At 49.9% G+C, this 25,000-nt stretch overlaps 2 protein-coding genes across 2 annotated transcripts in view; one reads left to right on the top strand and one right to left on the bottom strand.

Annotated features, from left to right (window-relative positions):
- The first annotated feature begins 10,935 nt into the window (after nt 1-10,935).
- On the top strand, nt 10,936-23,347 carry LOC119110257 (uncharacterized). Its single transcript, XM_037234017.1, has 7 exons — nt 10,936-10,960; nt 18,136-18,265; nt 18,807-18,973; nt 20,132-20,270; nt 21,415-21,573; nt 22,047-22,217; nt 22,564-23,347. The coding sequence occupies exons 3-7, from the start codon at nt 18,844-18,846 to the stop codon at nt 22,799-22,801; spliced, it is 837 nt and encodes a 278-aa protein (XP_037089912.1). The 5' UTR covers nt 10,936-10,960; nt 18,136-18,265; nt 18,807-18,843; the 3' UTR covers nt 22,802-23,347.
- A 1,369-nt stretch (nt 23,348-24,716) lies between these two features.
- The window catches only part of LOC119109422 (failed axon connections homolog), an 8,225-nt gene continuing 7,941 nt past the window's right edge, over nt 24,717-25,000 (bottom strand). Inside the window, exon 2 of the mRNA XM_037233036.1 lies at nt 24,717-24,980. Coding sequence (XP_037088931.1) covers nt 24,717-24,980 — 264 coding nt within the window. The remainder of the gene's footprint in view (nt 24,981-25,000) is intronic.

Raw genomic sequence — 25,000 nt, 5'->3', positions numbered from 1 at the left:
AAGCTTTCAAGTGTTTTTCCCCTCCTCCAGAAAATAAGGGATCACCGACAAGGTGTTCCCAAAAGCTCTCGAAAAAACCATCAGACCATTAGACTGGCAGGGGTCCCGGAAACAACAGAGTTAGAGAAAGCCGGGCGGCATTCATAACCAGGGGCGCACGTGGGATTTCACGATCAGGAGGTGACACAACTAAACAGACCACCTAAAACAAAGCAAAGCGTGCCTAAGGTGAGCGCAGGTTCTGACGCATCGTAGAGCAACATTACATGCTCTCGGTGTTTTCCTTTTTACTCGTCTACTTGGAATTGGTAACTGCCAACATCTAGTCACTTTAATGCCATGAATCAGGTGAGGAGCATGTTCTCCGCGGGCATTTTATGTGCGTGTGCCCACGTTCATACCGTAAAGAGTTTGTTTTTTTTTCTTTCTGAGCAGTCCAACACGGGTGCAGGCCCCTGGACAACACCATCAAGACATTTTGCAGCTAGGCAAAAACATTTCCACTAGTAGACTGGTCAAAAGATTTGCGATGATTGAAAGGTCCGAGAAGGTCAGTTTGCCTGTATCCCGGCTGTCAGGTTAGGTTGTCTGTATCCCAGCTGTCAGGGTTCGCGATATTGCAGAGGGGTTCGGCCATGGCTAAGCAGCCAAAATCGTGAAAGAGGTTCCAAAAAAGAGGTTCCAAAGATAAAAAGTCCAAAAGGGGAATGCTTCTTAAACGATTTGAGGCGCGGAGGGGATCAGCAGCGGTCGGGAGGATCTACAGACCCGGGATGGCCAAAGTGGACCTATACGGCCAGGCTGATTTCCGATGTAAGGGGCTTGGGCGCTGCATGACCTACAGCAGTCGATGCGCCCTAAAACCCCAAATCATCATCATCATCATCGATGTAAGAGGCTCGAGTCTCAAAGGCGATGACAAAGCTTATTGTTCCGGGATAGCAAAAATAAATAAAATGATTGAACATGTGGTTATTTGGCAGAAAGCTGAGAACCCCGGAACGGCCCAGCTTCTACAAACATTGAAGATCTCAAAATATTCTGGAGGCTCATCGGTCGTCAAGGGCTCCGAGACCGGCAAGCGTTCCTGGATGGTCATGGGGTCTCGAGACATGGCACGTTTCAATGTAAGAAGTAGGCTCCAAGCACTGCTCAGGGCTAAAAAATAAGCAGACTTCAAACGCTGGAGGGTCCGAAACGATCATGAGCTCTCATTAAAAAGGGTTTCCTATCTCACCAAGGTCCAATGAGAAGATCAAAAGCCTACCACAAGCTGAAAAACCCGAAAGTCGAGGGCCCCAGATGATCGAGGCCCTATGATAGTCAAAGAGCCCCGAAACGGTCAGGAAAGACCACAGATTATCCAAATGAAGCCCAAGCAGTCAAGGTTTCAACAATTACCAGTTGGCCTCCATGGACGTTAAAAAATCCGCAATGACCAGAATCCTGCCAAACCGACGAGCTTCGCCTGGGAAGGTGTAATGCCTTGGGACTGTGGAAGTGCCCGAGTCTGTAGCAGGTGGGATACAAAAAAATCCAGGCTCAAGTATCACCGGATAGTCAAGGAACATTCGGATAAAAAGTGCCATAATTTGACCATACAGGAGACTGATCAGTCGTGTATGGGCCTTCGATTGTGCACAGTTTGAGGAAGGACAACTTGGGTACGCCTTTTTGCGAAGAACGTAAACCGCACGTGTGTATAGGGCACAGATGATGCTACTTATTCATATGTATACATGCCAAGTGGTACATACATGAGACTCAAGCACTATTTGAGGGTAAGGTTAAGGTCTTGTTTGATTTATTTTTATTTGGTAGATTGTTCCGCAAAGCAGCAAAGTTAATATGTAACGATACAAGTGAATACTTATACGATTTCCTGACATTGTGAGCTGTCGTGCACATAAGACTATAGTGTGAATGAGGAATGCTCACGAAAAAATTCTTTTTTGTAGCCTGAAACGCAATTAACCGCGAGAAGGCAGTCACAACAGACTGCATCAAACGTTTTTGGTTGCCCAGATCATTTAGTGTGGTGGAGAGCAGCACCGTTGCGACACGGGAAGAAATACCAGCAACACATTGGAAACGTACAGCATATGTGGCTGATGAAACAAGGAATGAGCTTTTGAGGGCAAATGCGTGTTTGTAACTTGCTAGCTTGACTCCAAAAAACTAGCTGGATTTTTGCACTTTAGCCGTTAGACTTTTGTGTTACGCAGGTAATGCAAAAGCCCCTGTCGCCGGGCCCCAGGCGGCTCCACACAACTGATAACATTACTGCAACCAAGCATCGACTATCATCCACCATGACTATTTCCGTTCTATGTAATTCATTGATCGCAGGCACGGGCAACGTCAATTATCATTATTACATTTAGAGATTTTCACACCTGAACTAGACAGGCCTGGCGATGCCGGCAGTTAGCACAAACAATCAGGCCTGGCGATGTCGGTAGTTAGCACAAACAATCAGGCCTGGCGATGTCGGTAGCTAGCAAACGCTCAGACAGTGCGGGTCATGAACTAGAGTGCAAACGCTACAGACAGCCTCTCGGTCTGCTGAAGCGGTGAAAGACCACAGACGCGGTATATCTCACACGAATTAGACATTCCTAATGAATCGATGGCCCCTATTGCGTGCGCCCCAGACGACGAATGACTACTGCTGCATAGGTTTTGCAACTTTCGCTTAGTGTTTAATTGCATTATACTAACTACGCCCTGGCGCAGTGCACGTATAGTGACCATCTGCTCGTTTTGATAGGAATCAAAGTGCATATTTCATTCAAGAAGTAGTTTAGGACTGCTACAGCCCTGCAGCATTGTTGTAGTGTGCTGGCTTTTTTATGCCCCGGTCCAGAACCTAACGGTACATAAACCTTGTCAAGGGTTCCGAATGCCAAGCAACACTGCTCTGGAGGAATGGAGTACATAATCTTGTCATCGTTGTTGTACAATTTACCGGCCATATTATGCAGCAGGAATTCTCTGCTTCCTTGTTTCACGTCCACTGATGTTTGGACAGCTCGTTGTTGACGCCTCTTCTTCGCAGGCATGCGAGCTAAGTATATTTCCCCATATGGTGTAACAACACTTGAAAATAATCATACAAGAATATCATACAACACAAGCACTTACCCTTTGATAAAAATAGCATTCTTAGGGTTTAAAACTTTGTGAAGAGTTTCCGAGAAAAAAAAAACGCTTTCGTGACGCTTAAATCTTAATGAAATTATTTGAGAGAAAACTCCATTACATGGTGCAACAGCACTTTAATTAGTCACACAAAGACACCATACAGCACAAGCAAAAACCTTTTGAGATAAAAAATAAGCCCCGTAGAGAAACGTTTACTTTGGCCTATGATGTTAAAGACATATCGATATGAAATGTCCGCGAAGCTTGTTAACGATACCCATGTCTGTGTACTTGACTTTTCCAACAAATTCTATGTTTCGTAAGTTGTTAAGTGCATTTGCGAGGAACATTACGTACATAAATAAGACAGCAGTGATAGCCTTACCTATCGGAGAAAAACCAGGGTAATGGAGATACAGATGCGTTGATGTTTTAGCAACATGCCTGTATCAAAACGTAAAGGCCTCTTCTGCTATTCGTTTCGATAAAGGCATGTTGCCGAAACAACAGGGCATCTACAATTTCCTTCTGCTGGTTTTTCCTCCGGAGAATAAGGCTATTACTACTGTCTCATCAAAGGTAATGTTCCTGTCATTCAGGACGGCGGTTTTTCAGCCCATTCCTGATTTATTTTTATCATCAGGGTGACAGTTGATATCTTCGGTACACAACAACAGCTTACTACCGTCTACACATTTGACTTAAATGTTCATCTAACATCGCTTGTAAGCCTTCGTTATTAACGCGCTAAAATGCAATATCACATCGCCTGCGTGTAATAATCAGGTTGGCTTGTTAAATTGCTAGGTAAATCGTTAGTATATTATTAACATCATTTTGTCCCTCGCTGTAACTATTTTTAACAACTTATGTGAAGAATTGAATGTTTTTGCAGCTTTGGAGGGTCAATGGCCTCGTGGGTCTGGTTGTATAATACATCCTGGCAAAATGTGACGTCTCTCACGGGTAGATGACGAGAGAAGCATGCGCAAGTGTACGCCATTGGTTTAAAACGGGAAATGCAAAATGCGCAAATGGCACAAAACCGCTAAAAGGCGTGTCAGAACTGGGTTCATCGCTCGGAAGCCCGGCGTGAGAGAGAGAAGAATTAAATGCAGTTCGAGGGGTGCCGATAGTTAGTGGTTAACGCGTCTGCGTAAACTATTGTGTGTCTGGGAAACCAGAGGTATGGGGTTCGATTCCCCGCGGTGCCCGCGCTCCCTGCCAGGGGGAGAGGCAGACGATGGTATATAGCCTCAGCAAATGAGTTCGTCGTAAAGCACCAATTACATCGCCATCAGACCCACAGTCACGCCAGCAATCAGACCAACACTACCAGACCCACAGTCACGGCAGCAATGGTCCGAGAAGCGGCGACGTCGCGGTTTTTGAACACAATCTGTAATATGAAATGGTGGCACTTGAGCTGAGTTAGCGGGGCTCATGCAGTTAACACAGACGTAAAGTGCAGTTTACAGGACCATATTCCACTCAAATGCAGTACGAATTTCGCAATACTTTGGCGGCTATCGCCCAACACGCCCACCATTGCAAATTTTCCCAGTTTTGTCGGCGCAAAATTCCGAGCTGATTTTCCTGCATGCTAACGACTACGTAATGACAATGCAGCCACGAGTTTAAACTAATGATTCCTAATATGTCCCTAATATGTCTAACGAATATTCCGGCGTATCAATAGGCATTTTGCAGCCGAGGTTTTCGCAAAACGAGACGAAAGCGGTCCGACCGGATCAAAAGCATACAGTTGCACTGGCACTCATATCGATTTCTGTGCACGAGTTGGCACCGCCATCGAGTGCGGTAGTTGTATCGGCTATTTCTCCCAAAACATCGTTTCGTTTGTCGCATATGCGCACGTAGAATAATGAGATGCATGATCGGATATTTGGCAGTTCAGGGCTATGGCGATACTAAAATAATGCGACAAAGACACAAAAGCGTTTGCACATAGACGTTTTATAGCAGGTCGGCAGTGTGTAGCCGGCTCGTTTTAAAAGCGGTTCGAAAAACTAATCTTGAAGATTGTGTGTTTTTATAAATTTTGGAAGGGCAGTCGCCACAAAATTATTAAATAAACAAAACAAAATCAGGACAAATGTTTTTGGGAACTGAGATTTTGTACTCGGTAACTAATGTGCTTGACCGGTTACCATTATGCATAACACTAGAAAGTGCACCTGGGACACTCACATGATATGAAAAACAGGGAATTTTGATGCATCGTATTTCACAATGCAATACCCGATCACAACGCCGTCAAATGTTTTTTGGTCTAATCTATTCAAGTATGACAGTGGTCATGGTTACTTTTGACCATCCGTGAGCTGGCACGACAAATTGTTAGTTAAACTAGCCGCCAGCTGAAGTCGGTTGGGAAGCGTCTTACAGCGCCAAGTGGAGAAGTCTGCACGGGAATAACCTTTGCTCTTCCGTTAGAGGGTGTGACGTGCGACAGTTGATTTTCACCACGTGATGGTACAGCTTACCAAGCGTCGCCCAGCGCCGTTTTTCGGGCTGCGACTCACCATTGTGCTGTGCTTCTGTATGTATGTGGTTCAGTACGCCAAGGCAGTGCAAACAAACTTACCCACTGTCAGTGTGTACAATTTTGAAGGTGGGAAAAAGCGTGAAGCGCCCATTTTACTCAGTTACCTGGTCTGACCTGTCAAAGATTACTTGCGAGGATGGCATGGATAGTTATGAGGTGTAGTCTTATGGGACCTATGGGACGATGCTTCTTGATGGGCTCCAGCATATTTAGTTTCAGGAATATAGGGCATCTGTGAGTCACCTTTTATCGCGAGATGCCTATAGAAACGCGCATGTGACGATGCTTAAATCACGTTATGGTGGAATATCCTGGGTCTAAAGCAAAACAAGAGAAAGTGATCCAAGGGAATCGTCCATTGCGATGATCAACGATCACTCGTATCGCATGGTCCAACTATTTGCGACACCTGCGACCTTTAACTTGTATGTCCCATCCATTCCCACTCGCTGGAGTGCGGTGGTCAAGTGTCTGCAGCATGGATAGTTTGCCTGCTACCTGCGACATTCTGCAGGCAAGGCGAGCTGTCCACAGATCTGTTGACAGCTGAGCCTGGTGCAGTGGCAAGGCCGCAGTGTCGTGTGTCCAGGCTTTGTTGGGCCGGTTTCAAATGCCAGCGTGCGAGTCTTATCTTCAATGCCATCGATGCTGGTCCCCATTGTTTCAGTTCTGGTGCACATCCTGTGTGAGTGCGTCATCGGGGCCCGCGTAAGACACCATGAACTTGCAGCCGTTTCTGGAACATCTTGAGCGCCTTTACGACTTCTTCAGCTAGAAATTTCAATTCCCTTCGCCTTTGCTTCCCGCTGGCATTTTTGCCACCTGAGTCAAGTCAAGCTCATTTTTCACCCGTCCCTAAACGAGTACGGCGCCTTTACTGGCTGCGGTCTCCATCAGGACAGTGACACCAATGACGTAATGACGTGGGTGCTTAAATAATTCAAATGAGTAAAGCGTTTGGTGTGTCTCCTTGTCAGGGGCTGAGCTCCGCTGACCATGCAGAATGAATTTTCGGGTGCGGAAGTGATACCTCCCGACAGCTTCCACGTCAAGCAGACCTCTTGCACATTGCAACGCTCCAGAGAAAATGCACAAGCCTTAGCGGTAGCCGTTTTGTCGGGCCGCAAGGCTGCGCTCACATCCGGGAACGCCGGTGGTCCGCGTCCTCATGCTACGTTCTTCGGTTGGCTGGCCCTTGGATTGTTTTCTTGTGGTTTGCATGATGGTCAAGTCATGTGTGGTGGTTAGTGGGTTGACATTGCATCCAGATCCCAGAACTCAGAACTCAGAAAGGAAGTGTTCTCCCAGCGTGATACTCCATGCCCATAAGGCCAAGGAGTAGGGTAAATAATGAGTAATGCATATATATATATATATATATATATATATATATATATATATATATACGTATATTTGACTATAACTGAGTTAAGCTAATAGCAGACAACGTCACACATGGTAACTGACGGAAAATTGACGACATTGCACAAGTTGTTTAGGGGCTTAAAGTGAACGTTTGCTTTCTGTATTATTGGAAACAACAGGGATGAAACAGATCGTGTTCTGGCCCAGGTCAAGTTGACGTCACTATCACACCAGGACTGTGCAGCGACTGTCCAACCGGAGCGCGCGTGGCGGACCGACATTGTTACATTAATGGAGGGGGGGAGCATGGGGGTGCCTGGAATCGGCGGGATAAGTTTTGAGATTAGCATTGTGTTTGTGGTGTTACATGGCAAGACGCGACCAATATGCCTCTGGGAGACCCCAGTTCTCAAGAAACTCCCTCACCCCCGCACACAGGCTATAATTTTTTACTGAGCGTTATTTGAATCGTTGAAGCTGTTAAGCTCCCCCATTTAGCTCTGAAATCGTGCCTTTCTGACTCATTTAACAGCATGCTTTTCTTTCTGCAATCAATCTTTGTGTGGTCATATATATACATACAGATATAGATATAGATTTATGTATATATATATATATATATACGCAAAGTATGGTGTCGTAAACACACCCAGCAAAGTGTAAAAAAGCCTACAAAATATAGATAAGTACGTTCACTGAGTTGATTTTGTCCAACGCAAAGTTGAGCTCTGGAAGCATAATTGGGTACAGCGCCTTTCGGCGCTCTTATGCACGTTCGTTCATCACTTCCCTCTCAGATCCCTCGGAGATAATATAGACATGAAGCTGGTCTAATTTGCAGGAGACGTTTGTTCCCATCTTTTAACACGCGCTCGGGCGCGTGGTCAAATTGCGCCCCCCCCCCCCCCCATCGAGAGTTTTCCCGGAATGATTTCTGAAATGTGCGGCGTAGCCGCGTCAAATATTGCATGGCTGTAGCAAATCGAATAGCGAACGGTGTGGTACCAAAAAATGGATGTACCTCGTAAGGTCGCTGACCTACGGCAGGTCAAAGTCAGGCCATGGATTCAGCGAAGTCAATTTCAAGGGAACCGTTCAATCTGATGGAGCAACGGAGTGTTGGACAAAGCCATACATCTCTGAGATACTTTCTTTAGCAACACAATGATTGGATGACCAAATTCCGTTGACCTAGGGTCAGATGTGAAGATCAGACCAAAGTCAAGATTAGCCTGTTTTGTTACTCCAGGGCTTGCTGTGTGTGTGGGGGGGGGGGGGGGGGGGTTCTGGCGCTCATCTCAAATTTATTGATGACAGGAAGCGCATTAAATGAACTTTTGGTCTTTTTGGACTTTTAAGAGGTCAGAATATGTCACTGACCTAAAATGACCGAGGTCAGCATTTTGTTTTAAAGAACATACTTACATAAAGCTTTATCGTTGTCGCTCATTCAAATGTAAAACTCAAAGCGGTCTTCCATGATTTGGTCACCATGACTTTCGAAAGGTCAAACAAGATCATTTACCTTGAATGAGCATGTGACCTTTTGCTTAGAATAGGTATCTAGGTTCTGAGGACACTGGAGATCAACTTTGAGTTTGGCCTTGTTTTATCTTATTTGACCCGAAGGTCATGGCCTAGGAGGATCACACGTTGACCCAGGTGAGTTCACGTACAGGCCAACACACCCTGTGAATTTTGTGCCAGACCCTCTTATTTCCTGATATCTCGGGGGGTCAAACTGACCCCCTCACCCAAGAGAAGGGTATCCAACCGGTCACAAGGGCGCGTGTTAATGCCCGCAATATCGTCTCCGTAACTTAACTGGCTAGAACGCCATACTCCCATCCTACCCGTGACATAGCGGATGGGTGGGTGTAGGCAGTGTCAGCGGTCACCAAAGGTCAGATGAGGTTAGAGGCCGGGTGGACCGTGCCGAACAGTGCTGCGTGTTAAACTTTCGTCACAAAACTGCCGTTGAACTGGAATGGCACGATCCGACTGTGTGGTCAGGGTTTCTACGAAGAGTACTGTTTGGCGTGAGCTCTGATCCCATAAATCCACCCAACCAAAAGGTCGGCATGTATATATATATATATATATATATATATATATGAATAAATGAATAGATATCGGTAACATAAAAGCTGCTTACGCTACATCAGGAAATATTTCAGGAAATAACGGGATTGAACAAGTCGCTCTGAAATGAGTCAGCCTCCATGGCCTTCGACATACTGTCTACAGACAATCTGTCACGGTTCTGGTCATTGGGTGGTATTGTGTCGAAACCAGCAGAGACAGGCTAGCTTTCCGTAGTGAGAACAATCAGCCAACATGGTTAGCTTAACATATGAATCAGCATCACATTTAAGGCAAGCTCGAGCCCCGACCCAAGCGCTGGAGACTTTAACGTCTGATTTTTAACGTCTTTAACGTCTGAACCTGATCTCCACGTGCTGAAACATCGTCGGTCTGCCCGCTAAAAATGGGATTCCTTCATTTTACTATTTGTTGAAAGAAAACACCAACTGAGGTAAGCGGTGTTGGCCATTGAATGTACCTTGGAATGTTGGACCTTTTTTGGAGAGGCTAGGCCGTTCACAGCAGGTTAGCGCCTGCACAGTGCCAGGCTTCATGGGCGAGGGCTACATACATCGTGCTGTGGCGTTTAGTCAAATTCTCCCAAACAATGGGGAACGGGGTTTGGTGCGTTTAAGCGGATAGGCGACGGCCTTAATTTTGTGATGGTGTCAGATGAATGGAAACAATACAGCTCCGTTAGGTGCATTAATTGGCCACTTGTAGTAACTACAATACAGTTAGTAAGAATGAAAAATGTTGTGTATTATGATATAATATGCGTGCAATGTGGTAAAATAATGAATATAGAGCTAACAAGCCTGTAATTTCTATAGGTCTTGTTGATTGTCACATTACTTTCCAAAATGTTCTTAATTTTAGAAACCCGCTTCCTTGACATCGCCGTTCACGTGAGACATTGCAAGAGCAGTCCTCCGATTCAACAAAGCCAATACCAAAGCGGCAATCCTGACGGCGACCGAATGCAAAAAAAAATCGTATTCTTATAGCCATGACAGGGACTCAAAACATGAGCCATACTTGAAAAGCGAGCCATGGGACCCGGAGGCGTTGCCTGTCCCGAGGCTCAGCGGCGGCATCACAAGGCCAGAGCCCTTCTACAGCGAGCGGGCGCGGCGGCGTGTCTATAACAGGCGGCGGGCGGCCGGCGGCCGGCCAGAGCCTGCGGCACTCCCCCGGCGGCAACAGCGTCCCGGCCGGCTCCACACGTCACTCCCACTATGGACCTGGCAAGCTGGCGTCTGCTCGCCCTGCTGACGACGCTGGCCGCGGCCGGCGCCGCCGCCGACAAGGACAAGCCGGCGGCCAAGGAAGAGAAGAAGGAGAAGGCTCTGCCAACCAGTGCGCTGGTGGAGCCGCGCTGGAGCTGGGCTGACGGCGCCGGAGCTGAGCAGCAGTGCCCACCGCCCGAGTACTTCTACACCAGCTGCCACATGTCCACCAGCTTCACCTCCTACCGCGAGCTCCATCCGCAGTACCACCTGCAGCACGACACGCACTTCAAGCCCATCTCTGGCCCGGCGCGTCGGCCGGTCCTCCCCGTGCCGCGTCAGCCGGCCCTCCCCCTGCCGCGTCAGCCGGCCCTCCCCCTGCCGCGGCCGCGGCCCACTCTCGTCACGTTCGTGGCCGAGGAGGCCAGCAAGCGCGGCTACTACGACCCCTGGGTCTCGGCCGGTCGCGACCGCGCCGTCGGTCGGCCCCGCGGCCAGCCCGGCAGGGTGCGGCCGGCATGGCGGGCGCCCGGCGTCCTGGACGACTCGCTGGATGGCTGGAAACAGAGTAAGTCCGCGGCTCTCCGCAAGGCAGGGGTTTGCTCCACGCTCCTGGGTCCCCCCAAAATCCGGGACACCATAACCTGTAAATTCAGGAGGCTAGGAACCCGATGATGCCAGATACTCACGGCCATTTGGTTCAAAGCCCATACGGTGGCACGCGGTACGCGCCAAGCATGTCGGACCCGAAGTTTAACAAGCATGGGTATAGGAGATTATTGAACTTTCATAGCTATGGTTAAATTTTCGAGCAAATAAGACCATAATGACTTTAGTAATGAGCACGTGGTTTGTTTTAAGTTTCGGATACCGAAGGAATTCGAAGAGGCAATCGAGGCGCAGGCAAATCGCGTTGCAGTCTTTTCTCCGTTCTTGTTTACGAACTGTTGCACATCTTTTAACGACCGTGTTTTCGACTTCCCTGGCCGCTGGACGATATGTATTCACCAACGGTGTTAGTAGACCGTCGGCACGGTTGGAAGGGTAGGGTAAAGAACGGCAGCCGCACCCCATGTCACACCAAACGCGCTGATTGACCACTGACGCCATTGACACATGTGCAGCCCCATTTGTGCACAATGCGCGCGACATTTTGTCAACGCCGTTCCCAAAAGGAAAGCTGTGTCAGATATTTCGCGTCCCAGACCAATCCAATAGTTCACGTTATGACATTCTTAAGGGCGTCTGAGGCATTACAGATCTCTATACGATAGCGATGTCTTTGTACAAGAAAGTAGAAGCAGATTTAAGGGGTTTGGAGGCAAGTTCATGTGGGGGAGGCTAATGTGTGACGTCAAAGCAAAATGAACTGTCATGATTTAGTGGGGGTGTTTGGCAAGGGGAGTTTTGGGGCGTTTGGCAAGGGGAGTTTTGGGATGTTCGGCAAGATTTGGTATCTCAATGGGATTAAGTTATTTGATATTCTGTTACCCTCCAAAGTGTCTTCTCCACCCAATTCCAATCGGACTTACGTAGCAGAAGGTGATATTGGGGCTGGGAATACAACGACTTCGATAGGCTCAACCAGTCTTGGGGAACGCAAGGCATATAAATACGCCGTTTCATTGATATAGATTTACCTCCTTACACTTCTCAATTAATGCTAGACGATGCAGTGGTCGTATCGTTTTGATCTAGGATATCTCGTGTTTCGTGACGTTTGTATCGGGCACGGCCTATGATCGCGCAGTTGTATCGGGCACAGCACAGCACAGCCTATGATCGCGTGTCGTTTGTATCGGGCACGGCCTATGATCGCGTAGTTCAAGAAGCCGGACGCACAGAACATATACACGACGCGGAGTAATTGCCATCAAACATACCATATACTCTCCTAAATTCTGTTACCCCGATACCTACTATATACTCACACCCCCCACCCCTAAAATTCAAATTGAAAAACACCGGAGCTGGGATGGGGTTGCCGTAGATTGAGATACCTATGACATGCGCCGAAAGTCTACGTTTTTTACCATCACTGGTGCCATTCTCTGTATGCCTAATTCAACGAATTGGCACGAGATGTTCGTAAGTTGTTTTTTTTTTTAGCTTGTGCCAGCCTCTGGCGCGTACCGGCGTTGGTTCTATGTTTAATGGTGTTGGACAAAATGGTCTGCGTGAAGCGCGTCCTGTGGCTGCTTTTAGCAGAATACGATCGTAGAAACGACGTCTGATCAGCATTTTTGGTATTTTCAATGTAACACGCTTAGACTTCCGGCTCATAGCTCCATTGGTGGGAGTGCTTGCCTCCCAACCTACTCGTGGCGGGCTGTGTGTGTTCTAGCCGCTTCGGCGTTCGCTATTTGTCCCTGCTTGGGATGACCTGCGGCCGCTAGTAGCAGCCGTTCAAGGTCAGCCCAGGTCAGAGGGCGGACGGGCCTTGCCAAGCACTGTGGCACATTGAACTTTTGCCGCAAAATTATGTCGTTGAACAGAAAATGGACGATCGGATCGTGTGGTCAGGATCGATCCCAGAAATCCATCCAATGGAAATAGTTGCTCCACCTTCATAAAAAGTTTATATTTTACCGCCCAGAATAAGTGAAGGCTTACAATTAGCACTGAATGATTTGCGATCATTTTTTAACCCAGCCCCGCCAACGTTGCTTAAACGGTTTTCATGTTGCAGAAACAGTTGCAACATTTGCTGTGAAAGCTTAAAATGTGAACGTGTATCATCTGATATTTTTTTCAACTTGCGTGCAATTTGTTCGGTGAAAATGCAATTTAAATGTAATATGTTGGATGAACAAAAAGACCCCTCAGACCTCGCCTCAGTAAAACTCTTCCGTTCGCCAACAATTGGACTCAACACACTCCCATAGGAGATCACTTCGGCTGCCACCACACAATTGGTATTGTCCTTTACCAGCACGCTCCGGTGACAACCAAAATTGTGCACAAGACCAAGGACCATCTCGGTTCAAAAATGGCTATGCTTTATACGATCTCAAATTTTAGAAAAGAATGAATAAGTTTGAACCTGTGACTAACGTAAATATAGACGTAGCTTCCCGTCATATATTCCGGATATAACGTATATATATATATATATATATATATATATATATATATATATATATAAATAGTAAGAAGCCTTTGATATGCAAAAGCAAACAACGTTTTCATCTTTTTTATATCAACCGCGTGGCATCGTCTCGTGTTTGAATTTCGATTTTATGCGTGTGTATAGCGACATTGACCCCACATATGTTTGTTGTGTTTTTGCCTTTTTGGGCTACACGATCATGGGTTGTGTCTAAAATATCCTTTACTAGAGTGTTACAAAACACACATCATTTTAATCTTCATCGCATTGTGCATTAAAAAATGTTTGTCTAAGGCGACTAAACAGACAATGAAGTACTTATCAACCTACCGAAACGGGCTTTTAGCATAAACCTGCCTTACAAGACCACACACAAATACTATAACGCAAGGCTTGAGAATATTCACCACTTCTGCGCCGTCGTCACGATGTGCATGACATCAGCCCGGCTCTGTCATTGCAGGTCAGCTGCCAGACATAGTGTGAGGGACGTGGGGGAATTTGGCCAGTCATCGCCGGTGGACTTGCGCCACAGCCGCCGCGCACGCTGGCAGCCTGTGTGTCTGCGCCGTGTTTGTGTGCCGCTACGGAACGCCACGTGCGCACAGACTATCGCACGGGCAGCGGCGGAACGCTTGACCTTGCCTCTGGCCAGCCGGTACGAGACGACCTTGCGAGACCTGACTGTGTCGAAATGATCGCGACAGGGTATCACAGGCACCGAGGCTTGTAGAGCCACCGGTGGACAGTTAGCACGAGGTTTAAAGTTTTTATGCACCTGAATGTTTGTATCTTGATGTGTTCTGATGCCTTCCAGACTGAGTCAGTCTCGTGCTTGACTCACGGATGGAGTCATTGAAGGCCTCGTAATCAAGGAAAGTTTTGCTGAGGGCATGTGAAATCTTTTTTTGAGGGTCGGGTTCGGGCACCCATCCCAACCATCCGTGAATCGGCTTAAGCAGAATCGTATGCGCGAACACATATTGATAGTCATGATAACATGGTCATAATATGACATATAATTGCAAATTATATATACATAGCTTCGATAGTAATATATACATATTTATATCACATGCGAAATCATCTTATATATTACAGCTTCTATATAATTTCAAAAAAGCCAGTAATGTCATGTGGAGACCAAACTGAGGAGTCATGGGCATCTATTATGCTATCAGAATAAATAGCATATGCAGGCTTCTGTAAAGCCCACAGAACAGTTTAAATCGGTGTTATCGCAGAAATTGACCTCCTCAGAACCAATGCCAGACTCCAGCCATTTATTCCTTGGTCGGGATCGGGGTGGACTCAAAATTGTATAGCACTCCTCAGGGTCGGAGACACAATGAGCCGCGTGCGTTGCGAGTTAAAGTCAGGACCTATTTCACTGAAGGAGAATCAAGCACAGCGCTGCAAAGGGAATACGAGAAACGAAAGCAGAAATTTTACAAATAGCAGCATGGTACATTAGCGTCCTCGTTTTGTGCATGGGTGCTACTCTTGGACTGCATGTTAACATACATCTCTCAACTGGGAAGTGCAGCAGAGCAGCCCTGCATGGTACTGGTGTGGTCTAACTTGGCGACTTGTCGTTAGCATGTATAACGCCTAACTTAAGACACGAATAAAGAATGAATGTTATTCTGTTGTTTTGAACGATGCTTACGCTCCTTTCCGACGTGGGAAGGCTTGCACCCTATGCATGTTGGTGTCTATGTATTCTGATAGCGTCTTTTGGCTGAGTTATTGGGATAATGAAACGGCGAAGGGCGAGAAGAGCCGCCACCATCCAATCTGCTCGTGAGCAGCTAAGTAGCATCACAATCCGATGGGGCTAATTTTGAGTCTTCATTGGAGATCTACGAATGCTGAGACTATATGATGTCGCGTGCCTCTCGCCCTGGCGACAAGGACGGCTGTTGCGGGGAATCAAGCCCTGAATCTGTGGTTTCCCAGGTCCGCAGCTTGACTACCTCTCTACCGGCACCCTTCCTTTTTGAGCAGTGCAGGCTACAATGGGGACTCAAACGACCATTGTGTCCGCAAACCAACCATACATTCTTCGTTACACAAGCTGGAGACCTATTACTTAGTTGGGATGGTCTCAAATTTCCCTCTCTCTTTTTTTATTTAATTACTCAAACTTCACGCGACATTGGCGTCTGATCTCCGGCGGAAGCTTTAGACGCAGGCTAAAATGTCCACAGACCAGCCGCCATGTGCGCATGGCATCTGATTGAGCCACTTGTGCCGGAGCAGTCATATCCCTATGACTAACACGTCCTGCACCTACGTTTCAATTCAGTGAAAGAGCGGCATTTGTGCCAGTGTGGCCAGTCGTGTCACCATTGTCGGGTCTTGGACTGCGGGATGTGAAGCCGAAGGTTGGTGTGTGCAGCGCGCCGGCGCAGAGCCGGGCCGCGGCGGTGCTCGCCGGTCCGACCGCGGCGCGTCTGCGCCCCCGCCGCGCCGGCCGGCCGTCCACTGACACGGCGCCCGTCCCACGGCCGCTGACCGGCAAGCATTGACAGCAGCCAGGGTTGCGGCCAGAGCAGACACCTAAACGGCCTACTCCATGAAGCTCGTCGGCATGATTCCTGCTGCAAACAATTTGGTTCACTTGCATCTTTTTTGACGATTTCGTGACGGTGATGTTAGTCCTGGCGAAATTAAGCATGCCTCTTGGTGAATCAACAGCGAGTGCAGGCACTTAAGTGGAGCAAAACCTGCAATGTCAGTTACGCATCCGCATGCTTTTGACGAAGGGCCACAAATCGCAAGCGAACCGGACTCGCTGACCACGTTTGTCGCACGTGCAACGAAAACAAACGCCGAACGTTGTCAGCCGCTCCGCTGATAGACCAGGAAAAAGTGAAAGCGCCCCGCACGGCCGGCGGCAGCTTGCCCGAGGAGGGGAGGACCGCTGAGAGCCGTGCCACCACGCGGTCACGGTGTGAGGCTCCGGGTCGATTGTCCGGTCGGCCCGCCGCTGAGCTAGCCACTCGGGACAAACACGGCACGACGCGGGGCGAGCACAAAAACGGACCGCGCACTGGGGTAAAACGGAGGGAGAGGTCACCAGGGGTGGGATGATGTTTTGTGGCGACGGCTTGCGCAAGGATGGGGTGTTCTGTCTTAATGCATTGCTTAAGCAACGAGCTCCACTGATGGTAAAGCAACCTGACGGCGATGGCATTCACGGCCGCAGGCTTGGCGTTCGCCTGGGGCGGAACCTTCGGCTTCAGCTAGACGTAAGGACGGGGTCATAGCCTGCCGATCACGGTGACTCGGTGTTTGCCCGCGCCTGCTGTACACCTGAACAATCCTGAGCACTGCACAGGATGACAAATGTGCCAGCCATTCTTACTTCCCTGTCAGCAAATTGGTTTTGATTGCCCGTGGTCGCACGGTTTGTTCCTGGAGAGTGTGCAGTCTACTGCGCCATTTTAATAAGAGGCACGGGCAATGGTATAGCTTATGGTCTACTGCTCCCAAGACTCGCGAGTCCAAAATACGGTGCAGTCGTTTGTTCCGGTTAGGTGCCCGACGCAATCAGCACCGGCGCCAGCCAGCGGCGCCTGACGCACGCAAGGTCACCGGCAACCTGAGTTGGCGTCTTTTTCACGCAGTCACGAAGGCTGAGGTTTTAGCAGGCAGCAATGCTTTAAATGTCGTGTCCTTCGGCACGGCGGACGTGGACGTGGATGTCGTTAAATGACGTTTCCTTCCGCCCGAAGACAGAATGCTGAAGGCAATCGATACGAGTCATGACGTGTTAATCGGTATACCTGGCGTGGTAATAGGCTTCCGTACTTGCAGGTCGTGGATATCCGCCATGTTTTATGATAACGTCGTAGTATGCAGTTCTATTTTTCCAGACGCCAACCCACCGAGAAGCCGCAGATTCTTACAGCCCAAATAATCACAATCGAGTCCCCTTTGTTTCCAGCCCGTCCACTGCGCATGACTGCATCCAGTTTTTTCCCATATAACCTTCTCTCAAACACGCCCTGTTTATACCCTCAGTATCATCGATGTACTTATCGGGTGTTGGTGCCGGCTCGGTGCGTTGTGCTGCTGGCGCGCGGCCCAACAATGGATCGTCACAAGGCTCGCGTGAACGTGCACCTTAGCTGTCCAAAGCGCATGGCAGTGGCCACCGAATGACTATATCCTTCATCTCTGTCACCTAGATCATTGTGATGCGCCCTCCCACTTTCGCAACATGAAACGTCATGGCGTACCGCCCAACGTTGTTAAAAGCTTGTCCGCCATCTTGACAGCTCTCTTCTTCCACTTTAGCACTACGAGTACGTCTCAGCACAAAATTGTAAAAATGTTCAGGCGTCCCAGATTTATTCTTGTCCTGAAAATTAAACAAATAAAAACTGCGTACTTTGGCGTTCACCAGTATGGCGTTCAGCCATAATCTTTTTGAAAACGCACCGCCAATCCAAAGTAGTACTCTTTATTGTATATTATATTTAATCTAAAGAAATACTCACCGTTGTCAGCTCCCTAAACTTCCAATGTACAATGGCACGTGCCATTCAGATACGTCGCTAGAACCCGTGGCATCAAGTTCACGACTCCTCTGCCAGCCGCAGCAGTGACGGGCGTGCCTTCGGCAGGGTGTTACCGCCTGCAGCGCAGGGACCAGCGGCTGGAGAACCACATCCTGCAGGTGATCCGGTCCCGCGAGCTTCGCGACTGCGAGGAATCCTGCAACCGCGACCGCAGATGCGTCTCCTTCAACTTCAGGTGAGCCGAGCTCGGCACCCTCATTCAGCGCACTGAGAAAGACTTGCAAAACGGTGTGAAGAAAAGGCTGGGGCTCCAAATGCATCTACGTCAGGTGGCGCGAAAACTTGCGCGCGTTTTTTAAAGCGCCCAAGTTGTAAAGAACCGGCACGTGTTGCCCTATACGATATGCGTATATCCGTCTCAATCTGGGAACCTGACGCGACTTGCGAGCTATCTTGTATTCTATCTGATATGCGTGCATCTGAATCCATCCAGTCATAATTAAGCATAGTATAAAAGACCAGACATTGCCTTAGCTCCTCTTCTTTCAAATGTAGTATCCTTTTTCACTTCAACGTACCTAAATCTGGCGAGGATTGAAACCAGTGTGCGGAAATAGGTACCCCCATGCATTGTGAACGAGCAAAACTGGTCCCCACTGATACATATGATTCCACGCTGGCGTGGAAGCCCAGATATCACGCTCTGCCTCGACCGCGAGAGTGTCGGGAGCTCCGACCTGGCTCCGTGGTGACGTCATCGACCCGTGCGCCGCCAGGAGCGACCCCGTGGAGACGGTGTGCGAGCTGACTGACATGGACAGCTACGCCAGCTACGCCCAATTCCGGCCGATCGCCGGCTGGGACTTCTACGAGAAGGACGCCTCGTCGTACTGCTCTGGCTGGGACAACGGCTTCTACGACTCCCAGAACTTTGGCTACGCTTGTGAGTATGGTTCGGCTCATTACTGCTGCGGCGCGTCACGCATACTTTTCCGAAACGCCAGGGTGACGGCGGGCTTCAAATTAAGTCTTAAAGAATATACTACTGATGCTTGTTCTGAGCGTGCCAAGGCTGTTCTGTGACGTGAGTAATCGCTGGCAGACGATAATAACAAATTTTATATATATATATATATATATATATATATATATATATATATATATATATATATATGTATATATATATATAAAGCCCAGATATCACGCTATCACGAGACCATATTTTATATATATATATATATATATATATATATATATATATATAGCAGGTATATACAAAGTAGTAAGTATACGTAAGTAGGCATATACTAGGTGTACCAGAAATCCCATGACCCCTAAAATATGAGACAAAGTCTCATAATAGATGTTTCTGATCTTAGAAGGTCGAAGAAAAATATTTTGGCATTGCTTGAAACCACGTGAAGCATTGTTTCGGGCTGGCGCCAATTGTTTGTTAGGAACCTTGTGTTGCTCGCTGTAATTGTGGAAAGAAAAGCTGAACCATGCCGAGCGAGTTGCACATTTTATGAACAGAACGAAGAAGTAGGGAGTACTCTGAATGTATGACACTGTCCTGCAAGGCCTCTCTAAACAATGTATATAAATGCAAAAAATAGAAAATGGGGTGCAATGAAGCGGACGTAAGCACACAAGGTTCCACTTCAAGTATCATGCATAATAACAATCAAACATATTTTGGTCAAGTATGAAGGCATTTTGTCTCTTTCATGGCAATGATAGTCTCCCAAGCTTTATCACAAATTTTAGGGGACGTGCGTTAGGTTCGGACAGGTTGATATTGATCGCTGGCACCATAAATGCTTCCCTGTGTGAAATCAATGTATCTCAATCGACGAGTTCCGTCCACTCTCAGTCCACAACTCGCATTTATGGAGTGAGTAGGTCTCACTCGACAGCCCACCGTGAGGGACACTCATCTGTTGCGACAGTCCCGTTCTACGCACAGCCGGTTCCGCTCGCCAAACGGCGGCGGCGCGTCACGAGCCGTGACGGCAGGACGGCGCGCGCCGTGACCGGCGGCCTTGGCCCGGCGGTCATGCCCGGTGGGCGACCTCGCTAACGTGGCGGCCGCGCCCCGCAGACTGCTCGCTGCGCGTGCGAGACAACACGCTGCTGAACGTGAACGCGGTACGGCGAGACATCACGGCGCGCAGTCTGGCCGAGTGTGAGCAGGCCTGCCGCGACGAGCGCAACTTCCGCTGCGAGACCTTCTCATTCGGGTCAGTGCCGGGTCATCGGGTCAGTGCCGGGTGCCGAGCCGGCGCGCTCCGAAACGCTGCGCCACACATACTCATGCAGCGCATTGGCCTTAGCATGACCTATGGCACCGTGATTGTGTGTGGGAGTATCACTTTGTGTCCTTTAACTGTATGTACACTAGGTACCTGATCGCATCACTATCAATTTGATCATCAATATCGCCATCACATTGGCTTCAAATGGACGTTCCTTATTCCAGTTCATTCCTTAACATAAAATTATTTTGGAACAGGCTAAACATTTTTATGTTGCTATCAGGTGCGCGTATCAAGGTGGCCAAAACCAGGAAATAAATCAGGATCGGGGGTAGGTTAGCCAGCTATATTTGCTCAGCCTCCCCCGACTGATTTTAGAAAGTGACACCCCTGCTTGTGTCGCACAAGCAGAGCGCCCTTCGCGCCATGAATGAAGGACCTCGAGCAACTGACGGATATTGTATCCAGACATATGTTCCTGGAGGCCAAGGACGCATAAATGATCCCATAGCGTCCCACGTTTATGGGATTCTGGGATAGGACTTTGAGATTGTATCCCGAGACCAGATCCTGAGATCAAATCCTGAGATCTTTCGGGGTAGGGTGTGGGGGGTCTCGCGGCACATGTCTGCTTTGTAACATAGTGATAGAACTACCCGCCTGTCACCCCTCTAGCTCTGCTTCTAACTCGTAGTCCCCCACACGACGTAACGGAGCTTTTATGGTAACGCCCCCAAAGCGCGCCCGTCAGGGTATGGACCGTTGCCTTGTCGAAGGACAGGCTCCGCTTGCCGCAACGCTTTACGACCCGTCAGTTCTAGGCCGCGCACAGGCTGTTTGCTAATTACGGCGGTCCTGCTGAACGCTGTAGCTCCAAAAACCCACATGGGCTCCCTCGTTCGGGCAGGAGTGTGACTGATAGCAGTAATACACCATCTCCTAAAGACAATATGCGGAACGGATCACAGGAATGGTAAGAGCGCCCGTCCCATCGCAACGCGTCGGGGCGGGCCCACACACGAAACCCACCCTCCAAACACGCTGACAACGCCCTCTAGCTCCCGTAATCTCGCCACTGCCCACGGCGGCGCCGCGCGCGCCCGGTGACGCCGACCCGACGCGTCGCCAGGGTGCTACCGGGCGGGCGCGCCTTCTCCTGTCACCTGACGGACCTGCGCATCGGCGAGCTCTCGCCGCGCGACATGGAGCCACGCGCCAGCTTCGAGATCTACGACTTCCACGGCAACGGACGCGAGTGCGACCGGCCCAACGACCAGTTCGACTACAGGTCAGTACGACCGGCACGACTACAGGTCAACACGATCAGCACGGCTACAGATCAGTACCACCAGCACGACTGCGGGTCATTATGACCAGCACGACTACAGATCAGTACGACCAGCAAGGTTGCAAATCAGTACGACCAGCACGACTGCAGGTGAGTAAGACCAGCACGACTAAAGGCCAGTACGACCAGCACGACTGCAGGTCAGTACAACCAGCACGACTACAGATCAGTACGACCACCACGACTACAGATCAGTGCGACCAGCACGACTACAGGTCAGCACGACCAGAAGGACTGCGGATTAGTCCATTGGCGTGTCAGCCCCGCCGGCAGCACGTCCAACCATCTGAGCTCTGTCCCAGTGTGACCGTTCGCCGACACGCGGTGCTGTTTGTGACGCCCCCGAGGCTGGCCGCCCCGCCGGGAGCAGACGAGCCGTGCCGTGTGTGATGACCCACGCCTGGGCCCGGTAGGCACGGCCACCTGGAGACGTGTTCGGGCCGGGCGTGTGCGCGCGGTCCGTGCCGGATTGACCGCTCCGGCGGCTACTGGTACTGCTTCACCGACAACAACGAGGCCGTCTGGGACTACTGCTGCGACCCGGACAGTCCCTGCCAGGTCGATCCCCACATGGCCATGGAGACGTACGTACAACGGCACCCATTGGGAGCAGAGCACGCGGTTCCTTATCCGCATGTGAGGGCGGATAGAGAACGCGCATGAGCGCTCGCCTATCAGGGGAAGTTGTCCTAGGCATGTCGTCTCATCGCGCCCAAATCGCGCAAGGGATGCAGTAGCTTACGACAAAGTTGTGAATCTTTCACGGCGAGTTCCTACCATTCAGTCACACTTGCTCATGGTTTTTCGGTCATCTGGGAATCGCTGGGGCCGCCTAGCTGACCTCTGTGCTTGTTTTAACGCGTCGATCGCCCTGCGCAGAAGCTGAGTCAATGTCGATCACCTGGCTAGCCGGTGCGTTGTACCCTACAGGTGCCACGTGACCCAGCGGCGCGGGCTGTACCGCAATGCCGGCCTGGACACAGCCTGGCGGCCTTGCACTTACCGACAGAGGTACGCCTACCTCACGCGCAACTCCACCGATCACATTGTGGACGACGTCAACACGACCGCCACCGACGTCGGCTCGGTAGCCGGCACCGCTGCAATCAACAACCAGCTGCTGGAGACCATTGACCTGGAGCGCGAGCAGAGCAAGGACAAACACTAACCGAGCCCGCGACGGCCGGCCCGACGGTAGCGGCATTATATGTATAGTACACAGACTGAGGACGGCGCAGACCTCGGTCGGCTACGGCAGAACCCGTGCTGCCATCTAGCGAAAGCCGCGGGAAGCTGTGGTGGCTAGCCCGTCCCCTGCGTGGATTGTTACGGTTACCGCGAGTCTGCGAAACGCCAAAGAGACGCGCGTCATAGCCATGTGTATGCTTCTTCTGGTGGCGGCGATCAGCACCCATTCTTGCGTATTGGTGTCTATCTCACTGAAGGTTTTGCACTCAGAGATTTGTCCGCGCGAGGTGTCTGTCGTGACGGCCACGCATGCGACGCAAGCTGGGAGGCAACGGCGTGCCGTGGCTTGGACGGCGCGCCCCTCCCGTGTATCCCGTCGCAAGGCCCGAGGCCACGCGCCAGCCTCCACGCTGGCGTGTGAATGCCTAATGGTCGCGACACAGAGTAGCGTTGACGTGGTGAGATGTACGCGAACTGCTTCACAGCAGGGATCGACAGTCGGCAGAAATACAGCTCATCAATCATTCGCCGTCGACACTTCTGAGACTTGATCCATCGCTCGTTACCGGCCGGCGCTCGGTGGGGCGGCACACAACCAGGCATGAGGCGGGACGCCATCTGAGTCACCAGATCTGATATGCTGTGAACAACTTAAGACGTGTTGAAGATAAGAGCTTCAAACATGTTCGGCGTTCTATCTAGCAATACTTTTGCAGTATCGTTCTTTTCACGCTCCATTAAGCGGTACGCACAGTTGTCTAGTACGGTGCGTTCGAAGCCCAACGGATCTGCAGGTGGCTGTCATGGGTCTGCCGCAGTCAAAGAGAATAACTGTACCTCTCGACATAAAATACTTTGGAACAGTAGTCCGCCTCGCAAGCGTACGGGAAAGAAAAAAATAAACAGGTAACAACACTATCTGGAGGGTCGGGAGCATGCAAAGCATGCAATGCGCTGAGATGTCTTCGGCATTACAAAAAGGAGCCGAGCCCATGTTTCTAACCCCGGCTGCGAACTCGAACGACGTGTGTCCGATTCCTTCGTTTATCTCGCCTTGCTCTTTGTCTTTTTGGAGCGGGTTGAGAGGGTTGGCCTGAGAACTAAGAAGCACTTGGTCACAAAACGCTGAGTATCACGTACACTTTAGTGATTCAGTTTCCTGTCAGCATGATATCATGTGGTCCCGCCTTTCATATCTTATTCATCATTCATGTGACAACCTGGTCACAAGCACTTTTCCCAGCTGTACGAATACTGCGCACTATCCAACTGACCATGATGCATTCAAGTGCGCTTGCTTGGAATTAACGTCCCCAGAACGAGCTAAGACTCTAAGGCTGAAGGCCCATGAGAAGACGACCGCTAAGGCAGCGCTGCGACGGACCGCCTACTCGGCTCGGCACTGCTCCCAGTCGGGCCAGTACTTGTCCTTCATACGCTCGTGGTACTGAATGAGAGCGCCGTGGCTGCTACGCACGTAGCGCTCGACCTCCGGCGCACAGGCGTAGATGACTTGGGTCAGCTGGGCGAACACAGCCGCGGTCGTACGTGGTCGGCGTGCTGTCCAGCAGGAACGGCTTGTCGCCCAGCACATCTTCCAGCGCCGCAGCTCGCGACGCAGGAAAAAACATTGTCTCCTCCTCGCTGAAGCGGCCCATGCCCACAGTATAAAAAAATTTCTTCATCGCCGAAAAGAAGAAGAGGGTTAAGATAACAAGCAGAGCTCGATACTTCTTGGGGACGCATTTTACCATGTAACAGCCACGGTCGAGGACGTAGCGCTTGTAGAATACAGCCAAGGCAGTGTGCTCGTCGAGCATCACCTGAACGGCACGCCCCACGGCATGCTCTGCTGGCGTGAGCTTCTCCTTCAAACGGCTTCCCGAAGTGTTGCGTCAAAACATCGATGATAGCTCCGAGTCGGACAGCTCCTGTCCGTTGAAGGTGATCCAAGGACACTTATTACGTGACCCCTGTGGCTCTTCCGTGTCCACCACGTACTTGATGCCCGCCATGCGCAGGAACGTCTCCAGCTTGAGCGCGAACGGCGATAGGTTGGGACAGTTGGTGCCACGTTCAAACTGGTGCAGCACCACCACGTCCTTCCCGGCCTGGTTCCAGCGCTGCCGGCGCTGGTAGCGCCTGTAGCGGCCGTACACTTTGAGGCCGATGCCGAGCA

Source organism: Pollicipes pollicipes, unplaced genomic scaffold (assembly GCF_011947565.3).
Source record: "Pollicipes pollicipes isolate AB1234 unplaced genomic scaffold, Ppol_2.1 Scaffold_7231;HRSCAF=8579_pilon_pilon_pilon, whole genome shotgun sequence".
Taxonomy (NCBI): domain Eukaryota; kingdom Metazoa; phylum Arthropoda; class Thecostraca; order Pollicipedomorpha; family Pollicipedidae; genus Pollicipes; species Pollicipes pollicipes.
Note: the sequence above shows the minus strand (reverse complement) of the source record. Positions and strands in the feature narration are given on the sequence as shown.

Excerpts from the sequence above, each read along its gene's own strand:
- LOC119110257 (XM_037234017.1), top strand. The coding sequence starts at position 18,844 with ATGGACAGCTACGCCAGCTACGCCCAATTCCGGCCGATCGCCGGCTGG. Across the intron at positions 18,974-20,131 it reads CCAGAACTTTGGCTACGCTT|ACTGCTCGCTGCGCGTGCGA; the intron begins GTGAGTATGGTT and ends CGCGCCCCGCAG. Across the intron at positions 20,271-21,414 it reads TGCGAGACCTTCTCATTCGG|GGTGCTACCGGGCGGGCGCG; the intron begins GTCAGTGCCGGG and ends ACGCGTCGCCAG.